Genomic DNA, 21,653 nt, shown 5'->3' on the forward strand with positions numbered 1-21,653 from the left:
TTTATAGGGTTGTTGCGGTGACAGAATTTTCCCACCGGTTAATCAGCGCGTGACAAACCTGGTTTTACCGGTTTCACCGGGTGGGAGGGGCTTATAAATGCACAGAAGTTCGCATTTTACTTTCACTTTTGAATTAGATGCAACTGTTGTTTAAATCCAGCGCTTGCGTACGCTGCGTTAAATCGCGTATGATTTTGCGTGCAAATGCGAGTGCAACAGCTGGTTTAAGTGCTTGAGTCAATGTGCAGAGGTACTTCTGACAGAAACCCGCCAGTCCCAAGCAGAGCAACCGCCTATTCCTCCATAAAGCGCTGCTTGAATGATGGGTTTATTATTATTCTTAATGAAAAACACAACAACAAAACGATCTCGCCTATATTAAACATCATATATGTATATCATAACAAAAACGAGTAAGCACGCGGCTTCTGCCATCATCTGCTCGGCGCAGTCTGACAGGAATAAATTAAATCTGACACCCGCAGCCGCTGCTCTGTGAGACGCGAGCCTCGCAAACTCTGACTGAAATAAATGAAATCTGACACCTGCTGCTCTGTGACGTGATGCGCGTTCAGCTTTGCTGAATTCAGGGAGCAGACACATTCAGTTGTAAGTGTTTGCTCTCTCTAACGAAACTAAATTATTTAATTACAAGAAAATATCAAAACGACGGTGAAAGACCGTGTCGCGGTGGGCAAGTGATCTAACCGGTGAGAGGCTGAAGCACTGAAGCACTAAATCACCATTTCACCGACTATCGCAACAAGCCTAGTCATTAACAAAAACAGCTGGCATGTGTGTAACGCTTACCATATTTAAAGTTTTAATCTGCAAAATGAATGAAGCAACTGCACGTTTGACCAAAGCAGATATATCCAGTACAAAAGTAATCCCAATGACTGGTGATATATTAACGTCTTGTGAAGCAAATCGATCCGTTTTTGCAAGAAAGTGAACTTTATTTAAAGCATTTGTCGGGTTTGACAACTCTATTATGGTACCGTGTGAATGCAGCCTTAGTGTATTACCAACAGTAACCTTGGAAACGGTGGTCCCAGATCTTTTCAGATCATTGACCAGCTCCTCCCGTGTAGTTCTGCACTGATTTCTCACCTTTCTTGGGATCATTGAGACCCCCCTTAGGTGAGATCTTGCATGGAGCCCCAGTCCGAGGGAGATTGACAGTCATGTTTAGTTTCTTCCATTTTCTAATGATTGCTCCAACAGTGGACCTTTTTTCACCAAGCTGTTAGGCAATTTCCCCGTAGCCCTTTCCAGCCTTGTGGAGGTGTACAATTTTGTCTATATCTTTGGACAGCTCTTGGCCATGTTAGTAGTTGGATTCTTACTGATTGTATGGGGTGGACAGGTGTCTTTATGCAGCTAACGACCTCAAACAGGTGCATCTAATTAAGGATAATAAATGGAGTTGAGGTTGACATTTTAAAGGCAAACTAACAGGTCTTTGAGGGTCAGAACTCTAGCTGATTGACAGGTGTTTAAATACTTATTTGCAGCTGTATCATACAAATAATAGTTTAAAAAAATCATATATTTTTTAGATTATGTTTCTCACAGTGGACATGCACCTACTATGACAATTTCAGACCCCTCCATGATTTCTAAGTGAGAGATCTTGTAAAATAGCAGGGTGTTCAAATACTTATTTTCTTCACTGTATATCGACTGTATATATATACATTCGAATACACGTACCGTTACACCCCTAATAACGTTTAAATCCCATATATATATATGGGATTTAAACGTTATTAGGGGTGTAACGGTACGTGTATTCGTACCGGACCGTTTCGGTACATGGCTTTCGACACGTGTGCACCGAATGGCCGAATGCAATCTTTTGTGTGCGGAACATAGGTCAATTTTCGTGTTTCCACACGAACATATTAAGTGGCGGAAGAAAATATTTACCTACTGTTATAAAATAATGTAAAAAACTTATGTTATTTAGTGAAGAACTTTGCAGCAGTATTTTATTTATTATTCTTTTTTTATTTATATATATTTTATTTATTATATTTTAATAAAAAGTGTTTAAAAAAGTGTAAACAAATTGTTAAATTTGCAGTTTGATGTGTGCATTTCCCCCCTTACTGTACCGAAAATGAACCGAATCGTGGCTTCAAAACCGAGGTACGCACCGAACAGTGATTTTTGCGTACCGTTACACCCTAAACGGTATGTAAACTGATAAGCAGATTAAACGGGTTCCGTCGGTGCTCGTTGGTCAGGCATCGGCTGGTCATCACTTAGAAGGGTGGTGTGTTGACCTCCACGGCAGCCAGAATTGGGTCTGTTTGTCTCAATGTCCTCGGGATCGAGGACAAGACAGGGAAAGAGAAACAAAATCCTATTAGTGTAGGGGCTGTTCACATGTAATGCAAGTGTCACACAGTGTTGTGTTTTAATATGCTCGGTTCCAGACAGGCTAGCTATTGCGGCATTAGTATTATTACCCAGTTATGTAAATGCTTTGTTACGTATAGGCTAACTATTGTGAGATAAGTACATTTACTAGACAAATTATGTAAATGCTTTGTTAAAGAAAAAAGTCTTAAGTTTAGATTTAAAGTGATCGCCTGTGTCTCATTCAGCGTTTTGAACTAGCTGAAGCCTGTTTACCTGATTTGCATTGTATCCCCAGAGTAACGAGTTACAATAGTCTATTCTAGAGGTCATAAAAGCATGAATAAGCTTATGAAGCTTTAGAAAGAAAAGGGATATTTGAGATTAGTCTGAAGTTATTAAGATCTCCCTGGTCAAGGTGTGTTTTTTAATGAGTGGTCTAATTACTGCTAGTTTGAAGGCTGTTGGAACGTACCCTAGTTTTAGCGATGAGTTGAAGATATTTAATACTGGATCTGACATTACAGGGAATACCTCTTTAAGCAATTTTTTACAGGATGATGATTTAGATAATGTTACTAATTTAGAGAGCTCTTCTATTGACTCAAGATGTTCTTATGGTAATCTAGTATTAAATGTTCTACTGGGTAGAGTGGTGGCTGCTTGCGTAGCTACAATGTTTTCCCTAATAACCGCAATTTTGTTAGTAAAGAAGTTCATGAAGTCGTTACTACTGTGTTGAAATGTAGTATCGGTTTCTGTTTGTTCTTTGTTTCTAGTTGTTTCCCAACTGTACTAAAGAGGAAATGATGGTTATTATGATTTTCTTTAATGAGCTTGCTGAGATGGATAGATCTGGTGTTTTGTTATAGCCTGTCTGTAGTGTTGAACACTCTTTTCATGCTGCACGCCATACCTCTAACTTTATGCTTCTATAATTTCGTTACATTTTTCTAGCTACCTTTTTAAGGGCTGCAGTATGATGGTCATACCATGGAGCTGGCGTTTTTTTCTTGAATTCTCTTTTTCCGAATGGGAGCAATGGCTTTCAGCGTGCTAGAACAAACGTTGTTCAGGTTTTCATTACAATGCCCAGATCTTCACTGTTATCTGATACATGTTTTATCTGGGATAGGTCCGGAACAGGGCTAATGAATCTATCTTTAGTGGTGGAAATTATTGTTCTGGCTAATCGGTAGCATGTTGTGGACCGTGTGATCCTATCTAAGAGTATGGTGTACGAGACAAGGCTGTGGTCTGAAACGGCATCGCACTGAGGTGATATTTTGATTTATTAATATTAAGCTCAAGTGACAGAATTAAGTCTAATGTGTGTTTACGGGTATGGGTGGGCCGTGATACATTTTGTTTAATAGCAAGAAAATGTAAAACATTTATAAACGCTAGTCCTAAAGCATCTTTTGGGTTATCAACTTGGATATTAAAGTCTTCAACGATAAGAGCTTTATCTACAGTGACTACTAGCTCAACCAGGAAATCTGCAATTTGTGTGGTGGCCTGGAGGTATGTAGATTGTAGCTAGCACAAAAGAAAGCTGTTTGTTGTTACGATCGGTTATTTCCATATTTAACAACATTATTCCAAATGAATTACATTTTAGTTCAGAATTATGGTTTACTTTGAATTATTTATTGTAGATTGTAGCTACACCACCCCCTCTCCCCTTTGATCGAGGTTTGTGTTTATAATAATAGTCTTGTGGGGTGGATTTGTTTAAACTAATGTAGTCGTCTGCTTTAAGCCAGGTTTCTGTTAGACAGAGTGCATCTAAGTTTTGGTCAGTAATTATTTCATTGATAATAGGTTCTTTATTGGTAAGCGATCTAATGTTAAGAAGGCCGAATTTAAACATTTGAGTTTCATCTGATGATGTATTGTTTTCTAATTTTATGTTAATAAGATTTGTACGAGACCAGGTGAATTGTGCTCTGTATTTGTTTGTTCGAGGAACAGACACAGTCAAAATGTGTTGATACTCTGGTAAAATAGACTCTATGTGCTTGGATATACGTGATCTTGACATGTCAAGGCAGCTAACAGATGGACGGGTAAGCCGATCTGTCTGTTTCCTGACCTGGGCCCTGGATAGTCAGACAATATCACAAGTTAGACTATTGGTCAGATTTCTAGAGATTATAGCATTTCCGGGGATGGATGGAGGCCATCTCTCTTTAGCAGCCATGTGTAGTACGCTTAACACTAGGCGCACCCGAAACAGTGTTTTGTAACATTAGCGGTCTTACTGTCCTCAACTAGCGTTCGAATGTGCGCTTCTAGTTCTCCAACCTTCTCCGTCAGCCTTACTACTTTGATACACTTAGCACATGTAAACCCCTCTATGCTGATGGAAGAAGCTAAAATTGCAGGTTGCAATAACAAGCGGAGTCTTACCGCTTGCATGCTGGGCGATGGCGTCTCTGTTCACCCGAACGCAGTCCGTGAAGCTGCATCGCGTGGGGTGCTCACTCGCTGCACGTCTTGGTCGCTTGTGGACGTCTGTAGCCACGGTGAAGTGGGTGCTGTACCTCACGTTGGATCTGCGAAGGCTGGGCATGAGCTCCTCCACAGCTTCCTGTTCTGGTAAGGACAGATCTGAAAAGCATAGATCGGCAAGGAAGGCAGATTTACATTAAGCAGATGGTTAGCAAATGCTAAATTCAGCCGGCACCGTTTGTTGATGCTAGCGGGCTATATTCTAACACTGGGTGTCTACTAGTGATAAATCGTTTCACTTCGTAATACTGTTCAACAATCGTCACAGTAAAGTACTCCCAAGATAAATAAGTAAGTTATATTATAAAGATAGGAACAAGATAGTAAGAAAATAGGATTTAGATGATGAACTCGACGGAGCTTCGATGCACGCAGCAGCGTTGCCTCTCTCTCTCTCCCTCGTGTCTCTCTCCCTTGTGTCTCTCTCTCTTGCGTCTCTCTCTCTTGCAACTCCAAGATGAAACCAAGATGAATAATTTTGGAACCTGATTTTCTTGAATTTGAAATATTTTGCCATTTCTCCTTGCAAAAGCATTCTAACTCTGTCTAATTGGTTGGGTGTCTCCTGTGCACAGCCCTCTTTAGATCACCCCATAGATTTTGGATAGGATTTAGATCCGGACTCTGGCTGGGCCATTCCAAAACCTTGATCTTGGTTTGGTGAAGTAATTCCTTTGTTGATTAGAGATGTGATTTGTGCCATTGTCATGCTGTAAGGTGAAATTTGTCTTCATCTTAAAGGGGACATTCCATGAAAATCAGACTTTTTCCATGTTTAAGTGATATAATCGGGTCCCCAGTGCTTCTACCAACCCAGAAAACATGAAAAATAGCAACCCTGTAACTTTGTTTTTGTAAGGCTCTCTCTGCAAGCATGTGAATATATAGGTCATTCGGATTTCGCTCCCCACATGACGTAGGATGGGGCTCTTATTACAATGATACCGCCCCTTCAACTGCGCTATCCAACCATGAACGTCCTCACGAGTGCGATAGACAGAGAGAAAGATTGACTGACAGCACGCCGCGTTTGTATTCCCCCAAACACAAACAGGAGCCTACAATCTTATAACTTTTAATTTAGTTTTTATAATCTTTCTAAAGATTGAATTAACGTTCTAAAGGATTAACCTTAACTTAGCGCAAGACAGAGAGCAAGTGAATGAGAGAGAGCGAGTGAGCGAACGAACGAGAGAGAAGGCAACGCGACGGTTCCCTTTCAAGTATGTTGTTTAATATGTTTCTCTGAAGTTTATATGAATGAACACAAGGATTAATTCACTGCACAAGACAGACTGAGAGAACAACGCGTATTCACTATCATACACGATAAGCATAAATATGCTGTTTAATGTTTCTCTCAAGTTTCAAATGAATACAAGGAGTTATAAGATAGAGAGTGAGAGACTGACAGAAACGCGAATGTGTTCAATATGTGTACACAATAAACTTAAACATGTCATTTGATCTGTTTCTCTAAAGTTTAAGCATTAAACGTGTTATTTTATTACAGATTATTTAAATGTCCTCATGTGGTTTTGTCAAAAAGTAAACAGGGTTTTGGCAGAAGCCTTAAAGGGGACAGAGAATGAAAAACCATTTTTACCTTGTCTTTGTTGAATAATGGTAGTCTACCCACATTCACAAACATACAAAAAGTGCTAAACATGCTAAACATCTCAGTCTCATAGAAATTCCTCTTTTAGAAATGTCAGCCAGAAAACAGCCCAATCTGAAAAACTGATGCTTATGACATCACAGGCATCTAACTGCCCCTCCACTTTAAAATAATTGGCTACATTTTTGAGTGGCAGCAAAGTCAGCCAATCAGTAATGAGATTGCAAGTTAAGCCAGTAGGGGGAGCCAAATAGGTGCAAAACCACTTGTTTAAAATCCCCCACCCTAATAGAGCTATCTGAGAGAGGTTTTTAGGAAGCTTCTAAGGCATTACAGACCCAAACAAAAACATTTTTGTCTACATGTCACATTACAGAACAAGGATAAATACTCTGTTCAATCATTCTATGTCACCTTTAAGCTTTCGGGCCAAAATTGAAGGGTAATTTGAGCTATTCATTATTTCATCCACCCTGGAAGAAAAGCAGCCACCAAATATGATGCTGTCACCTTCATGCTTTACTGTGGGCATGATGTGCTGTGGGTTTTATTGCACCTAGGCTTGTCACGATAGTCGGTGAATTGGTGATCACCGGTGCTTCAGCCTCTCACCGGTTAGATCACTTGCAAATAATTTAGTTTCGTTAGAGAGAGCAAACACTAACAACTAAATATGGCTGCTGCCTGAATTCAATGGAGCTGAACGTCGGTCACATCACAGAGCAGCAGGTGTCAGATTTCATTTATTACTGTCAGAGTGTGCGAGGCGAGCTGACTGACCAGACGATGGCAGAAGCTGCTTGCTTACTCGTTTTTGTTATAATACATATATGATGTTTAATATAAGCGAGATCGTTTTGCTGTTGTGTTTTCATCAAGAAAAATAATAAACGCATCATTCTAGCAGCGCTTTATGGAGGAGTAGCCGGTTGCTCTGCAAGCACTTAATTAAACCAGCTGTTGCACTCACATTGCACGCAAATTCATACACGATTTAACGCAGGTTACGCAAGCTTTGCATTTAAACAGTTGTGTAATTCAAAAGTGAAAGTAAAATGCACACCTCTGCCTGTTTGTCACGCGCTGATTAAGGGTGGGAAAATTCTGTCACAGCAGCTACCCTAATTGAACCAAATATATATTTTGGTATAACGTCATTCAGTTTTCAAACCCATTTGAAATATACCAAGTTCTATATTACAACAAACACCAAAAAGACATCAAATTTGTTTTGGGAGCAGTGAATGTACTAATTTGAGTATTGATAGAGGAAGTATTGTGTTGAACAGTAAATATTTGGACACTATTTTGGATAACAAATTGTCCTTTTCTCCAGACAAATTAAACACTCATGTGCATCTTCTATAGATCTTATCTATGTAGTCATTGCTATCATTTTCACTTTTGTGTTGGTTTAACTCCCTAAATGCGATAATCAAGAATTGTCTTGAGAAAAGCGTAAACCAAAAATTTGAATGTCTTTATTTTCACTGTACAGGATGTAATTAGGTCTCTTATTTAAAATGCACAAATATAATACTATTAATAATAATAATACATAATAGGGAGACAGATGTCTATGGCTCAGATATATCCCAGACAGTTTTTGGGAAAAGTCCAAAGCATTCGGTGGTCTGGTGGTACTCTTATAAACATCAGCAGTGTACATTTAACACTGGTGGTTTTGCTTGTATAGTGTGGTACACCATAAGACAAACAATAAAGACAAAATGTATGACTCTAAGGTATGAAATTCTTCAACAAAAACAATAGATGTCATCATGTCTTTGTCTCTGTCTAGAGAATGGTTGGTCGGCTGTTCTCCAAGAGGCAGTAATATATCTGTCAAACGTCCGATCAAATACTAATTTGTTTACTATTTAAATGGTTAAGGGTTTTTCCCTCCTAGGACTTTTCCCCTGGCTAAAAGTCAGGAGGTTTTTCTCCTAGGTGGTTTTTCAACCCGGGGAGTCAGCCGTCATTGGCTTAACTTAGCACCCTCTTCTATATGTTATATTATTAATACGCTCGCTTATAATGTTGATTCATAGTCGCAGCAAATTTTGCTACTTATGCTATCTGTATTATGTTGTGCTATCTGTCGATTTTCTGTGCTTTTCCCTGTTTCTATTAATGTAAAGCTGCTTTGAAACAATTACCATTTGTGAAAAGAGCTATATAAATAAAATTGAATTTAAGTGTATTAAACCCACATCGTTCTTTACCAAGATTGCAGGAACAACATCCAATGCCCTATTTTAACGATCTAAGCGTATTGTCTAAAGTGCACGGTCTAAACAGGCATGTCCAATGCCGCTTTTGCTAATTTAAAAAAAGCCCAAAAGGGTTGTTCCTATTCTCGTAATGAGTAATGGTTGTATTTTGGGCGTAAGGTGCAATAAACCAATGAAAGCAGTGTTTCCCACAGGATTTTGAGAGACTTGTGGCGGTGATGACGTCACACGCTAATTAGCATATATGTGATGTCACGTGTTTGCATTTGATCGAGTGTTGGCACCTGAAATATGTTTCACTTCTACTCTTTGATCTGTCACGTTATACTGCATTTTAACACAACTGATTGTTATTATTTACATATTATCAGTTCTGTTGTCAGACATAAAATGAGTAGACTATAGCCCTATTCGGAAAGTTTTACGGTTGTCGATGGCGTAATGTAATTTTACCACAGGACGTATGTAATATTGATGGTCAATTCGGACGGGATTAGAAATCTCAGTAAACCATTCAGAAGTGGGAAGGGTAACTCGATTGCGCAGCACCTCTCTCGTCGTCATGTGCACGTTACCTTGCTTTCTGATATCAACATGACACAGACGAGAAAAACTCGGAACACTGTTTAATTTCAGTTTGGGGAGAACGTCAGTTTCAGGAACAGTTCTTCTGTGCCTCTGAGAAGTGAATTTGACTTTTTAAAGTTTGTGTCGTGGTACTCAGGAACTGACTTGCCACTGACTTGTTTTTTTTCGCCTAGAACGCAAGTAAATGCTTAAGCGCTTTTATATTTGAAAGAAACCCGCAAAATAACAGGAAATTACTAAATGTACGTGTATGTTTACAGCTGGGGTATAAATCACCATACATTTACATTGAAATCTTACTGCTGTTGCTCTTCTCATCAATGTCTTGTTATGAGCCCTTTTTTATTTAAATGTGAGTTTTATTGTCGCGTATAGCGCAGACAATTGGGTGCAAATTCAGAAATATGAGAGAATACACAGTAACTGTTACACAAAGTTAATACAAAACATGTGCGCTGGCATACCGCATCATATAGAGAGTGAGAGAACGGGTGTGTGTGTGTGGGAAACCTTTTGTCAAGTCATCAGCCGTCTTCTCTGTCAGTAAAATCTTTGACTGTTGATGTTTACGCGACAAAGAAAGTATACGGAGGAACAGGAACAACGGACATTGAAAACACCACCACCTTTTCACTGTTATGTGAGAGAGAGAGAGAGAGAGAGAGAGAGAGAGAGGCTCGCTCTGCACATGAGAAAGGGAGGGGCACGCTGGGTGCGTGCAACAATGAATTAAGACGTTTTTAAACCGTAAAATATAAATGTAAATGGGGATCATGAAAAATCTATTTGTGGCGGCCAGTGTTGATTCCGTGGCGGTGCGCCACGAGTAAATCAATGTATGGGAAACACTGGGTCTCAGCTCTCATCCCCTTTAAAAGCCGGGGTAGCAATTAAATTGTTTTAAAAAAATATATGCAGTATTTGCATTTGTTTAAAGCAAAACATTTAAATACTTACATGGCTACAGATGAAGCAGCTCTTTACACCTTCAAAATAATCAGTCCTCATTTATGTCCAAGAGACTCAACAATAATCTTTTGCATTTAATCTTTTGATTTTTCATATTTCATAAAATGTTTATGTGCTGCTTAATGCGCGTTGTCTTCCCGTTTACAGGCATATATTACTAACGCGCTCATTAAATAACAAAACAATATTGCACCAGGTTTTTGTTGGTCAGTGGCATAGTCTATTTTAGTTGCCTCATAATAGCAACGCACCAACAATGCACCTGAACTAGGGCTGGGACAACGCGTCAACGGAATCGACGACATTGACGCAAAATATGCGTGTCGATTCGTCAGACCCAAAAAGGTGGTGCCGTAGAGTAGTAGCAACGCGAGTGTCTCCAGTCCACGCCGGTTTCACAGCAAGTGTGAACAGTGCGTAAGCGGTGCGTGTTTTTTTCAGTGCCCATGTTAACAAGCATGCACCCCGCCGCATAAGCAGCACGAGCTCACGGCACTGTTGCAGCAGTGCTGTGATCGTTTCTGCGTCGGTTCTATTGCGCTGCTCACGCTCAATTAAAGTGAAAGTGCTTTGTTTATGGTATAAATGCTCATGGATTGACGTGCAAAATATTTTATTTTATCATAAAATCATGAATGTGATGCCAAGTGTGTTTTAAACAGTCATGATTTTGAGCAATTTAACAGAAAACAATGAAATATGTAAAAACACACTGTTGCCAGAAGACTGCACTTTTCATTCACTCTCTGTACAGCAGTAAATGAGTCCTCATCTTTCTTAATAAACTTAAGAGAAAGAGATTTAATAATGTATGTGCATCTTAAGTCTAATTGTGTGTATATCTGTCATTACATGGACTAAAACAGCACGAAAACAATGTGGATTTAACAAATCAAGTTATAAAAATTTCACTGACCATCAAAAGGCACATTGAAGAGGTTTTGCTCATGAATGCATGTAAAATAAAGTAATGTGAACTTGAGATTTTTAAACTGTTACTAAACTGCACAGTATCCGCTGCAAACGCTTTATTGAATGCTACCTCTGACTAAGAATGCATTATTTTGCACTTGTATAGTCTTTATTATTTTGAAATTTTAAGAGCAATAAACATATATTGAAATGTTTACATTCAGATATGTAAATCAACATGTATAAATTGCTATTAGTTAATTAATGGGGAGATAATCGAGAATCAAATCGAAGTCGAATCGGACTGATAAAATGAATCGTTAGATGCATCAAAAAAAGAATCGCTAGACACACCTCGTTTTTAAACCAGAACGCCCATGGGCGCAAAATTGGGCACAAATGCATTTGCTATTTGAACAACGTGGCGCTAAATATGAAAACGATAATTGCTGCGGGTTGAAACTAGCAAAGGACACTTACATTGCGCTGCATTGCGCCGGGTGTATGATAGAGCTCCCAGTGTTGGCAAAGTTTGGAACAAGACTTCTGAAAACAAAACAAAAATTAAATTTTATATTGTATGGGTAAAATAAAAGATTAAAACAAACACTATATACAAAATGTACAGTTAGGTCCATAAATATTGGGACAAAGGCACATTTTGTGTTATTTTAGCTGTTCACTTAAATTTATTCCAGTTACGGTCATATAATGAATATTGGCTGATATTGATTTATGTATTTTAGACATGATTTAAACCCCTGCGTGGTGTCTATATCATGTTTATACCTGTACGAGTTTGGAACAAAAGATGGGTGTCACTGATCAAACCAAACCACCAATCACAAGTGTGAAGCCCAAAGTCTTTAAAGTAAACTTGACCATCGAGTGAATGTTTTGCAGTTACGACGAGAGCACACAGCGAGTCGCGTGAGCGCTCATTCCAGCACTTGTTTGGCTGCATTTGTGCATGCTGTGCAGAGGTGCGCTGTCTCGTACTCGAGTTCGCTCATGAAGTAGTCTGTGCCCTCGCGAGGATGCGCGCATATATTATTCTGCGTGCATACTTGCAGATCTCTCGCTCGTGCGTGCTTTGTCCGTGCCTATGATTTGGGTCTGAATAAACGTAACATACTTTCGCACACCTGTGGCCAGTAGGGGGCCCACGAGGCCCTACGCAATTGCGTGGTTTGCATGGTGGGTAAACACGCCACTGGTAGCGGCACAGATTTTTTCAGGGTATGCTGATAAAACAAACAAACAATCTTCACTTAAAAGGTTAGCTAATAACAAACACCTGAATGACACAGATAATGACATCACAAAGGTAATGAATTCCCATGTAAACAATACAAGAAAAGACCACTAGATGGCCATTTCACTAGAGTTAGGACACCAATAAATAGTACTTTATTTAAAAAAAAAGGAACTCTATAAAAAAGAAAAAACAACAAACAATTACAGAAACGGACTTGGGCTGCAAATTGTATATATAAAAAGTTTCTCTTTGTAGTAGTAATCTTAATCTATCACCACCCCTAATGTTCTTTTTAATTGTCTCTAGACCTTCGGCATTAAACTGTCTGGGTTGCTATTATGTGCACTGTAAAAGTGTTTGGCCATTGGGTACCGTAGTCAAAATTTGCCTTTTTCATAGCATTCTTATGTTCTGAAATTCTGTCTTTGAGACGCAACCACATGTACAAGATAAACCGTATACTACAAAAGTGGTATTGCAATTAATGAATGATTGTTTGTTATAGGTCTTGTTAGATTTAAAATCAATAAACTGTTTACACTCTTTGATGTTTGAACAATGGTTGCAAAATCCACATTTGTACGTACCCAATATCTGTCTGTGGAGCCAAGTAGTCTTTTTGCTCACGCTGAGATGAATAGATACTAGTTTGTCTCAAAAAATGGGGGCCCTCCTAAAGCTAATTTTGGGGGGCACACAAAATACTTCTCTAAGAATAGGGTCACTTTTCGATAGATTCCAATTCGACAATCCCTAATATAAAGAAGAAAATTATCTGTATTTGTAATTAATTTATTAATGCATTAAACATGATTGGACTTTGGTTTAGTGTGTATTCTTTTGTTTTTACACCACCCAGTGACTGGTGCAACCAAGTTAAGGCACAGCGCCACCAACTGTACAAATTGGTGGCGCCAGTGCCACCTCTCTAAGGGCGCACTCACACTATCCAAACAAAACCGCCCTCGGGCGCGTTTGACCCCCAAAACCTGGTTTGTTTGACTAGTGTGATCGCTCTGTTCTGCGCCTGGACGCGGATCGGTTAATCGCGCAGCGGTCGGATTGCAGAGGTGGGCCGGAGCGTGCTTCTCTTGGGCTCAGGCGCGGAAGGCTGTGGTGTGAGTGCAATCGCACCTGACCGCAATCGCGCGATTCAAAAGGTGAAGACGTCAGTTGCACGACCACTTACCTTCATCTGCCTCCGTAAAAACCTTTTGATGCGAGCAGCGGAGTTACGTGAATGTCTGAGCTGCACATGTGACAGATCAACTAAGCAATATGATGACATGTGAGAGCGAGTAGGGAGGGGTGACAAACGCGCTGGGGCATGGTTTGGTTTGGATAATGTGAGTGCGCCCTTAAATGTTAGTCTGGAGCCCTGTAAGCATATGATTTCTTGTTCGATCCACGTGGGTTTAAACACTGTTTTTCTAAAAAAAATCATTTTTAAACTTAATTGGTGGTGGTTGAGAAGAATACCTCTTTCCAGTGTTGGGCAAGCTACTTGGAAAATGAAGTGAGCTAAGCTACCAGTTACTTCACATTAAATGAAGCTTCACTACACTGAAGCTACCCCCCTGGGAAATGTAGCAAGCTAAGCTACATCAATAGTAGCTTGCTACATCCAAGCTACTTTTTTTTTTAACCAGTTTTATTATGTAATTATTTATTCAGTTTCAATTTAGCATTTTGGTAATTATAGGCAATACAAGCATAATGTAGGCCTAGGTACTTCACATTATGGGGCGGTTTGCTGGACAAGTCTTATCCTACTCCCAGAATAAAATGCAGGTTTGAGCTGCCTTAATTTAAAAACACCTTGCCCTGAGATATCGTAACACAGGGGTCTCCAAACGTGGTGCCCACGGGCAGCAGGTAGCCTGCACAGAGTCTGTGAGGTGCCCGCCAAAGCACATTCTATTATTAGTTTCAATTGTAATATTTATTACATGTTTTTATATTAGCTTGGCTTGATGACTTAACCCAGTCAGAGGTAGAGCACGAGTCTTCACAGAATGCGAGTGGTAATGTTTTGTATGAATGAAGGAAGGCTGCACAACTCGAAAATACGGGACAAACGACGTCCTGTGTCCATTCAAAATGATGCGCTGTAAAAAACCGCTTTAATTAACAATATCTGAACTGTGCTCTTTTGCATACTTCTAATTTTCTCATGTCTTTTTTCTTTATACCACATTAATCTCTTTAAAATATTGGTACTTTTAGAAAAACTGACATAATTATAGATGTTATGAACAAACAATGAATTTTATTTTATTTAAAAGATTTACAAACTGTTGGCAAGACCTCAAGCCCACCCCGGCCATTCTGCGACTAACGTAAAATAATCTAATTAATCTAAAATATTTATTAAAACTGTAATGGCAATCATATGTGACCAAAATATAAATCCAGCGCTTTGTGCTGCAACATTATTTTACACAAGAAATATCTTCACAAGAACAATCACATAAGACATATCTGCACTTATTAAGAATCAGGGTAAGTCGCATTATTTAAGTCTTTTATTATGTAAGGATTATTTTGTGTAAAATCACAAAAAAATTACTGCTGGGTTTTTACAGTCAGAATTACATGTATTCGGCTCACACTAAATTCTCTGTTGCACTTCGTATCAATGCACATTGCACGTACAGTCATCTTAACAGTCATATGCGCTGTTGTGCTGGCAAGAACGTCACTTTGCTGTTTTAATAGCAATGTTAAATATTCTGTGTGCACTCATTATCTTCTGGAAACAACCGCAATGACAAAACATATTAAAAAAAAATTAGTAAACGTTGTCCATTACCCCTTCTTGTCATAAGACAACTTTGATTAACTTTTTGGATTTACAAAGTACCATATACAGTACTGTAAATTAGTGCTGTGTTCAAAATATCGAAACGACGATACATCGTCATGGGCGCCTGACGATGCGCGCATCGATACAGCACCTTCCGTATCGATTCGGATGTACTTTTGAAAGTAACGTGACGAATTGCTGTTGATCCATGATCCATATGGAAAGGACGCATGTGTCCCGCGGAGTACGTAGAGTTAAAGGTGGCGGGGTATACTTTCACTTTGCGTGTCTGTCTCGCTGGCGCACGTGTCTGCATAGTGAGCCGCGTACTCGCACTCTCTCTCTCGCGTGCGCATTAAAGGCAATGAGTTCAGTATGAAAGCGCAGATATCTTAACCCTCTGGGGTCTAAGGGGTTTTTAGGGCCCTGGGGAAGTTTTGACATGCACTGACATTTGTGCTTTTTTCAGTTGCTTGAAAACATATTAATGGCAAAAGTCTCATAACACTGTGTTCATCACAAACTGGGCTACAATATCATCTAATCAACATGTATGTACATGTTTGTATTTTTGAGAGAAAAATGTTTATGCGTGGTTTTTGAAAAAGCAAAATTTTTAAGTCACTGATATAACACCACAAAACTCATTCTAAACATGTTTCCCAAGACTTTACAAAATAGGATCTAGTAGTCTAGAGTTTTTTTCTTCAAAATGATGTGAAAATCATATGGCCTACTCAATCACATAAAGCAATACATTGATTTACAATTTCTAAGACACTTTTGCTTGGGAAAGGCTGTATGCGTGGAGGCGGGAAAGCTCCTGAATAATCTGTGATTGACAGCTGAGAGACAAAAGAGTTGAATAATGAGCCACATAATAAGCCTTGTGGGGATGTTCAACAGGAATGTAACTTTCTCTGTAGTAAAACCATGATAAGGTTTACTTTTCAATTTAATGTAAACACACACACACACACACACACACACACACACACACACACACACACACACACACACACACACACACACACACACACACACACACACACACATATATTAGAAATATTTTCTATTAATATCACAAGTATAAGTTACCTTTTAAAAACCAAGCCTATATACTGCAAAGGGCTTTATTAGCCATGCTCTTATAAAACAGTACTAACGCATTTGAGAAGAAACACGACAAAGATTTGCATGTGAAAAGTGAACGTCTAGAGAAGAGATACAGAGCTACTTCAAACTATAACTGTCACATTAATAATCTGATTTCTATTAAATAGTATTAAGTCTGACTGCATGTTTATAGATATATTCATAGATGTAGAATAATGAGAGACAAGAGTAAGGCACCATCTTTGTAAAACTGCTTTTAAAATAACATAAGTTAAGTACTAACTCTGGGATTTTAAATATTTCTAATAGCTAATAAATGAATGGCAAAAACACAACTGTTACAACACTGCTTATTCAATGTACAATAAACAAATAATAATAAAAATAATAATAATAATGTTACTAAATTCTGAACAAAAATGTAATTCAAAATAGTCTTGTATTGTGATGCGCATCGTATCGGGACCCTTGTATCGGGATACGTATCGTATCGGGGAATTGTTGGCGATACACAGCCCTACTGTAAATATTTGTGTCTATTACTATTTATAATTTATATTTTATTGTGGATGTTTTCTCACAATCATGACTTAATGTGAAGTAAAATAATATCAAAAGGTTTGAAATGTAAAGTAATAACTATAAGCATATTATACAATCTTAAAAAACGTTTGAGTGTTTTAAGAGAAGTCATGTAAGGCTAATTGAATGTGTTGTTTTTATTTGCCACCTGATGGATATTCTGTGAATCGAAAGGGAATTTGTAAATAAGCCCCCCAAAAGCACTTGCAAAATCTGCGACAAATTGCCGAATGCCACTCTTTCACCGCCAGCATTTTTCATGATTTTCACAAAAGTTTAATGCCTTCCAGAAAATGCTCCTTTTTATATATTGTTAGAATCTAATTCTAAGCAGGTCTAGAGGTATGAGAGTTTCTTTTAAGTTCGGTACTTAGGTTGTTATGTGAGGATCTGAGGTGAGCAGCAGAGAAATCTGATATCAGAGGATCATGAAAGAGACTGACACCATATGCCGTTCAATCATAGACCAAATTTTATTAGACATCCTTCACTTTATATAGGATGCAAAAAGGAAACGTTAGTCACCTGAGTACTGTCTGACACAATCTCGTGATCAACAGTGACGAATCCGTCGAGACAACAATCGTATGACTAATTAATTGACCAAACAAACATGCCCTTTTGGTAGACAACGTAGAAGGGGAAGTGATACTAAAAACAGGGAAATAGGGTCTGACACATATTCCTAAAATACCCTCCTTGCCCCAACCACAACCAACCTGCAGTTAACCAAAGGATATTTCCCAAACATAGCAAATGCAAGATCATGAATCACTGGGGAAAACCTTAACTGAACAGGCCAGAGAATAAACAGTGTGTTATACAATGGAAAAACCAGACACAGAATATGCATTGTATATATTTAACCTTAAAGACAGGATGAGCTTGTCATCAAAATATATGATTAGAGAACATGCCACCCTGAAAAGGGTTTTATCAAAACCATGTGAACATTTAATGTGAGTTTAAACAGGATATATAGATATATATTTGGTTTGCTTACAAGTTAACTAGTGGGGTGGGAGAGGTACATCTTTTAGATTCTTACATATATATAAACATACAATATATAAAATAAAAGAACAGACCCTCTGCTTTCAAACAAAAAAATCCGTTTCATCCTACCTTCATGTGTTCTGTTTTTATCACATCTCAAATATGTGTAGGTTTCATCAAAAACACCAAATTTTGAGCAAAAAGCTGAGATAATTCCATTTTTGTGAAGGACTTTTGATAGAGATTAGATGCAGAGCTATCTTTAAAACATACACGGACATACAGCTGTTTGCCCTAGGGCAATACTTCCAGTTTTTATAAGTTGCGGAAGAGCGCCACCTGGTGGATAATAGCGGTATTGCAGATTGACGAGATATCTCGTCAATGGCGGGGAACGAGTTAAAAGCCACATATGTACATGTAGTATCAACAGCTAATACAGCGATTCTTTGCATTGGAATTTAGTGTAATGATGTTTTCATGTTCACCCCACATCTGAAAAACTGCAGCATGTTAAAAACTCTGAATCTCATTGGTTCTCACATATTTTGTGCTTCATGCAAGTATTTAGGCAGGTTATGCTTGTAGTACAGGTAAACTCTGCTTGGCTATGAGGATTGCAATGCACTTATGCATATTTTCCTCCAAATTTCAGAATGATGTTTCAGAGAAGGAGCAGCGATGGGGTGCCAAGACGGTGGTTGGCTCTGGCCATCAGGAACACATAAAGTTAGTCTATCAACTATCAGCTTTTGCTTCTCATTTAGAAGTAAACATTTTCTGTATTTTCTGTATATTTGGATGATTAGTTTTTTGTTAAATAATGAATGTTCACCTCTCATTTCCAGTATTCATCAGTTACGTGAGAGAGTTTCATCTGAACACAGTGACATAAAGCAGAAGGAGTTGGAGAACATGCCCAAAGCATCTCATGGTTATGGTGGAAAATTTGGATTGCAACAAGATCGCATGGATAAGGTGAGATAGATTTGTTTTCTTGGCTTTTATCCAAAGTACATAGTAAACAATTGATCATTATATTTCAAGGGAGTAGAACCCCTCAGGGCCTGAAATTTAAAGCAGAGTATTAAGATTGCGGAGTATTGCACAGTTTTAACCATTTGAACAAGTTGTTCATGGTTGCTATTTGATTGTGTCATTAACCCTCTGGGGTCTAAGGGGTTTTTAAGGCCCTGGAGAAGTTTTGACCTGCACAGACATTTGTGCTTTTTTCATTTGCTTAAAAAGATAATAATGGCAAAATTCTCATAACACTGTGTTCAGCACAAACTACTTGGGCTACGATATTATATGATCAACATGTATGTACATGTTTGTATTTTTAAGAGAAAAATGTTTCTGCATGGTTTGTTAAAAAGCAAAAAGTCACTGATATAAGCCCACAAAACTCATTCTTAACATGTTTTCCTTAGACTTTTCAAAACAGGATGTAGTAGTCTAGATTCTAGTCTAGAGTTTTATTTTCAAAACGATGTGAAAATCATTCTGCCCACTTATTCACATAAAACAATATGTTGATTTACAATTTCTAAGACACTTTTTCCTGGGAAAGGCTATATGCGAAGAGGCGTGAAAGCTCCTGAATAATATGTGATTGACAGCTGAGGAAACAAAAGACTTGCATAATGAGCTGCATAATGAACCTTGTATGAATGTAACTTAATCCAGGGCCGGCCCTGGGCATAGGCGGAATAGGCAAATGCTAAGGGCGCCGCACACCCCTTGGGGCGCCCGTGCACCCAAATTATTATTTTTATTATTATTTATGTATATATACATTTAATTAAAAATATTTAATTTTGTACAAGAAAACAGCCCTTATTTTGAATTATTAGAGCATATTTTGATGTCTCTGGAGATTGTGCTCATTAGTTAAATAGCTCTGTGGATATACTGCACTGAAGCAGCAGTTTAAAATATAAACCCAGAATTCAGAGAACGTCAAGAAAAAGGAAACGACAATCTGACAGAGACGCGGGATTTAGGCTACATAACGTTACATAGACCATATTTACATTTCGATGTTTCTGGACAGAAATACCAACTTATTCACTTTGTTTGGTATTAATAAGCTGTGCTGCTGGCTGCTCGCCGTGTTGCTGAAGACCAAGACCCACTCGGACTGAGTACTGGTGGCACATATGCACAGATATTCACGTGCAACCTATACGACATTTTGACGTAATGGGGTATTTTAATTATTCGTTATAATATAATTATTATTCATTATTTTCTATATTACTTCCACTTAAAGGGGACATTCCACAAGACGTTTTTAAGGTATTAAATAAATCTTTGATGTCCCCAGAGGACATATGTGAAGTTTTAGCTCAAAATACCATATAGGTAATTTATTGTGGCATGTTAAAATAGGCACTTTGTGGGTCTGAGCAAAAATGCACAGTTTTTGTGTGTGTCCCTTTAAATCCAAATGAGCTGCTCAGGTGGGCGGAGTCTCAAACACTCACGCTGTAGACAAGAGAAGGAGATTTTATCACGAAAGAAGTTAGGAAGAGATGTTCAGCATTATATATTTGAACAAGTTTAAAAAGTCAGTCATCTGTTTTATGCATACTAAATACATGTTTATCAGCAGATGGGGAACATTGTGGAATAAAAATAAAGACTTTAAGGTCTCATGCTGCAGTGTTTTAAACAGGCACAATGAATTTCAGGATGTTTCAATAAAATCCACTTTCACAAGCACTCAGAAGTTTACTTTTTGACCAAACCACACGAGCACATTTAAATGATCTGTAATAAAACAACACGTTTAATGCTTAAACTTTAGAGAAACAGATCAAATGACATGTTTAAGTTTATTGTGTACACATATTGAACACATTTGCGTTTCTGTCAGTCTCACTCTCTGTCTTGTAACTCCTCGTATTCATTTGAAACTTCAGAGAAACATTAAACAACATATTTATGCTTATTGTGTATGATAGTGAATACGCTTTGTTCTCTCACTCTGTCTCTTGCAGTGCATTAATCCTCGTGTTCATTCATATAAACTTCAGAGAAACATATTAAACAACATACTAGTGAACCGTCGCGTTGCTCTCTCTCTCTCTCTCTCTCTCTCTCTCTCTCTCTCTCGTTCGTTCGCTCACTCGCTCTCTCTCAGTCACTCGCTCTCTCTCTTGCAAGGTAAGGTTAATCCTTTAGAATGGAAATTCAATCTTTAGAAAGATTATTTAAACTACAAGTTATAAGATTGTAGGCTCCTGTTTGTGTTTGAGGGAATACAAACGTGTCGTGCTGTCAGTCATTCTTTCTCTCTGTCTATCGCACTCATGAGGTCGTTCATGGTTGGATAGTGCAGTTGAAGGGGCAGTATCATTATAATAAGAGCCCCTTCCTACGTCATGGGGGGAGTGAAATCCGAATGACCTATATATTCACATGCTTGCAGAGAGAGCCTTAAAACAAAGTTACAGGGTTGCTATTTTTCATGTTTTCTGGCTTGGTAGAGGCACTGGGGACCCGATTATAGCACTTAAACATGGAAAAAGTCTGATTTTCATGGAATGTCCCCTTTAAGAAGAGTTCTGTACTTTTTATTTTAATAAAATAATTTCTTTATATAAATATAATTTCTTTATATAAATATTATTTTGTACTTAAAGCTATAATTTCGTTATTTTACTAACACAACTTCATCTGCGCTTT

General features: G+C 38.3%; 1 protein-coding gene across 2 annotated transcripts in view; it reads left to right on the top strand.

The window, feature by feature from the left end:
* cttn (cortactin) overlaps nucleotides 1-21,653 on the top strand; it is a 67,137-nt gene that overhangs the window by 9,487 nt on the left and 35,997 nt on the right. For both annotated transcript variants that reach the window (XM_065275761.2, XM_065275762.2), the window contains exons 3-4: nucleotides 18,616-18,689; nucleotides 18,809-18,938. In XM_065275761.2, the coding sequence (XP_065131833.1) occupies nucleotides 18,616-18,689; nucleotides 18,809-18,938 (204 nt within the window). The remainder of the gene's footprint in view (nucleotides 1-18,615; nucleotides 18,690-18,808; nucleotides 18,939-21,653) is intronic.

This window comes from Paramisgurnus dabryanus, chromosome 9 (assembly GCF_030506205.2).
Source record: "Paramisgurnus dabryanus chromosome 9, PD_genome_1.1, whole genome shotgun sequence".
NCBI lineage: Eukaryota > Metazoa > Chordata > Actinopteri > Cypriniformes > Cobitidae > Paramisgurnus > Paramisgurnus dabryanus.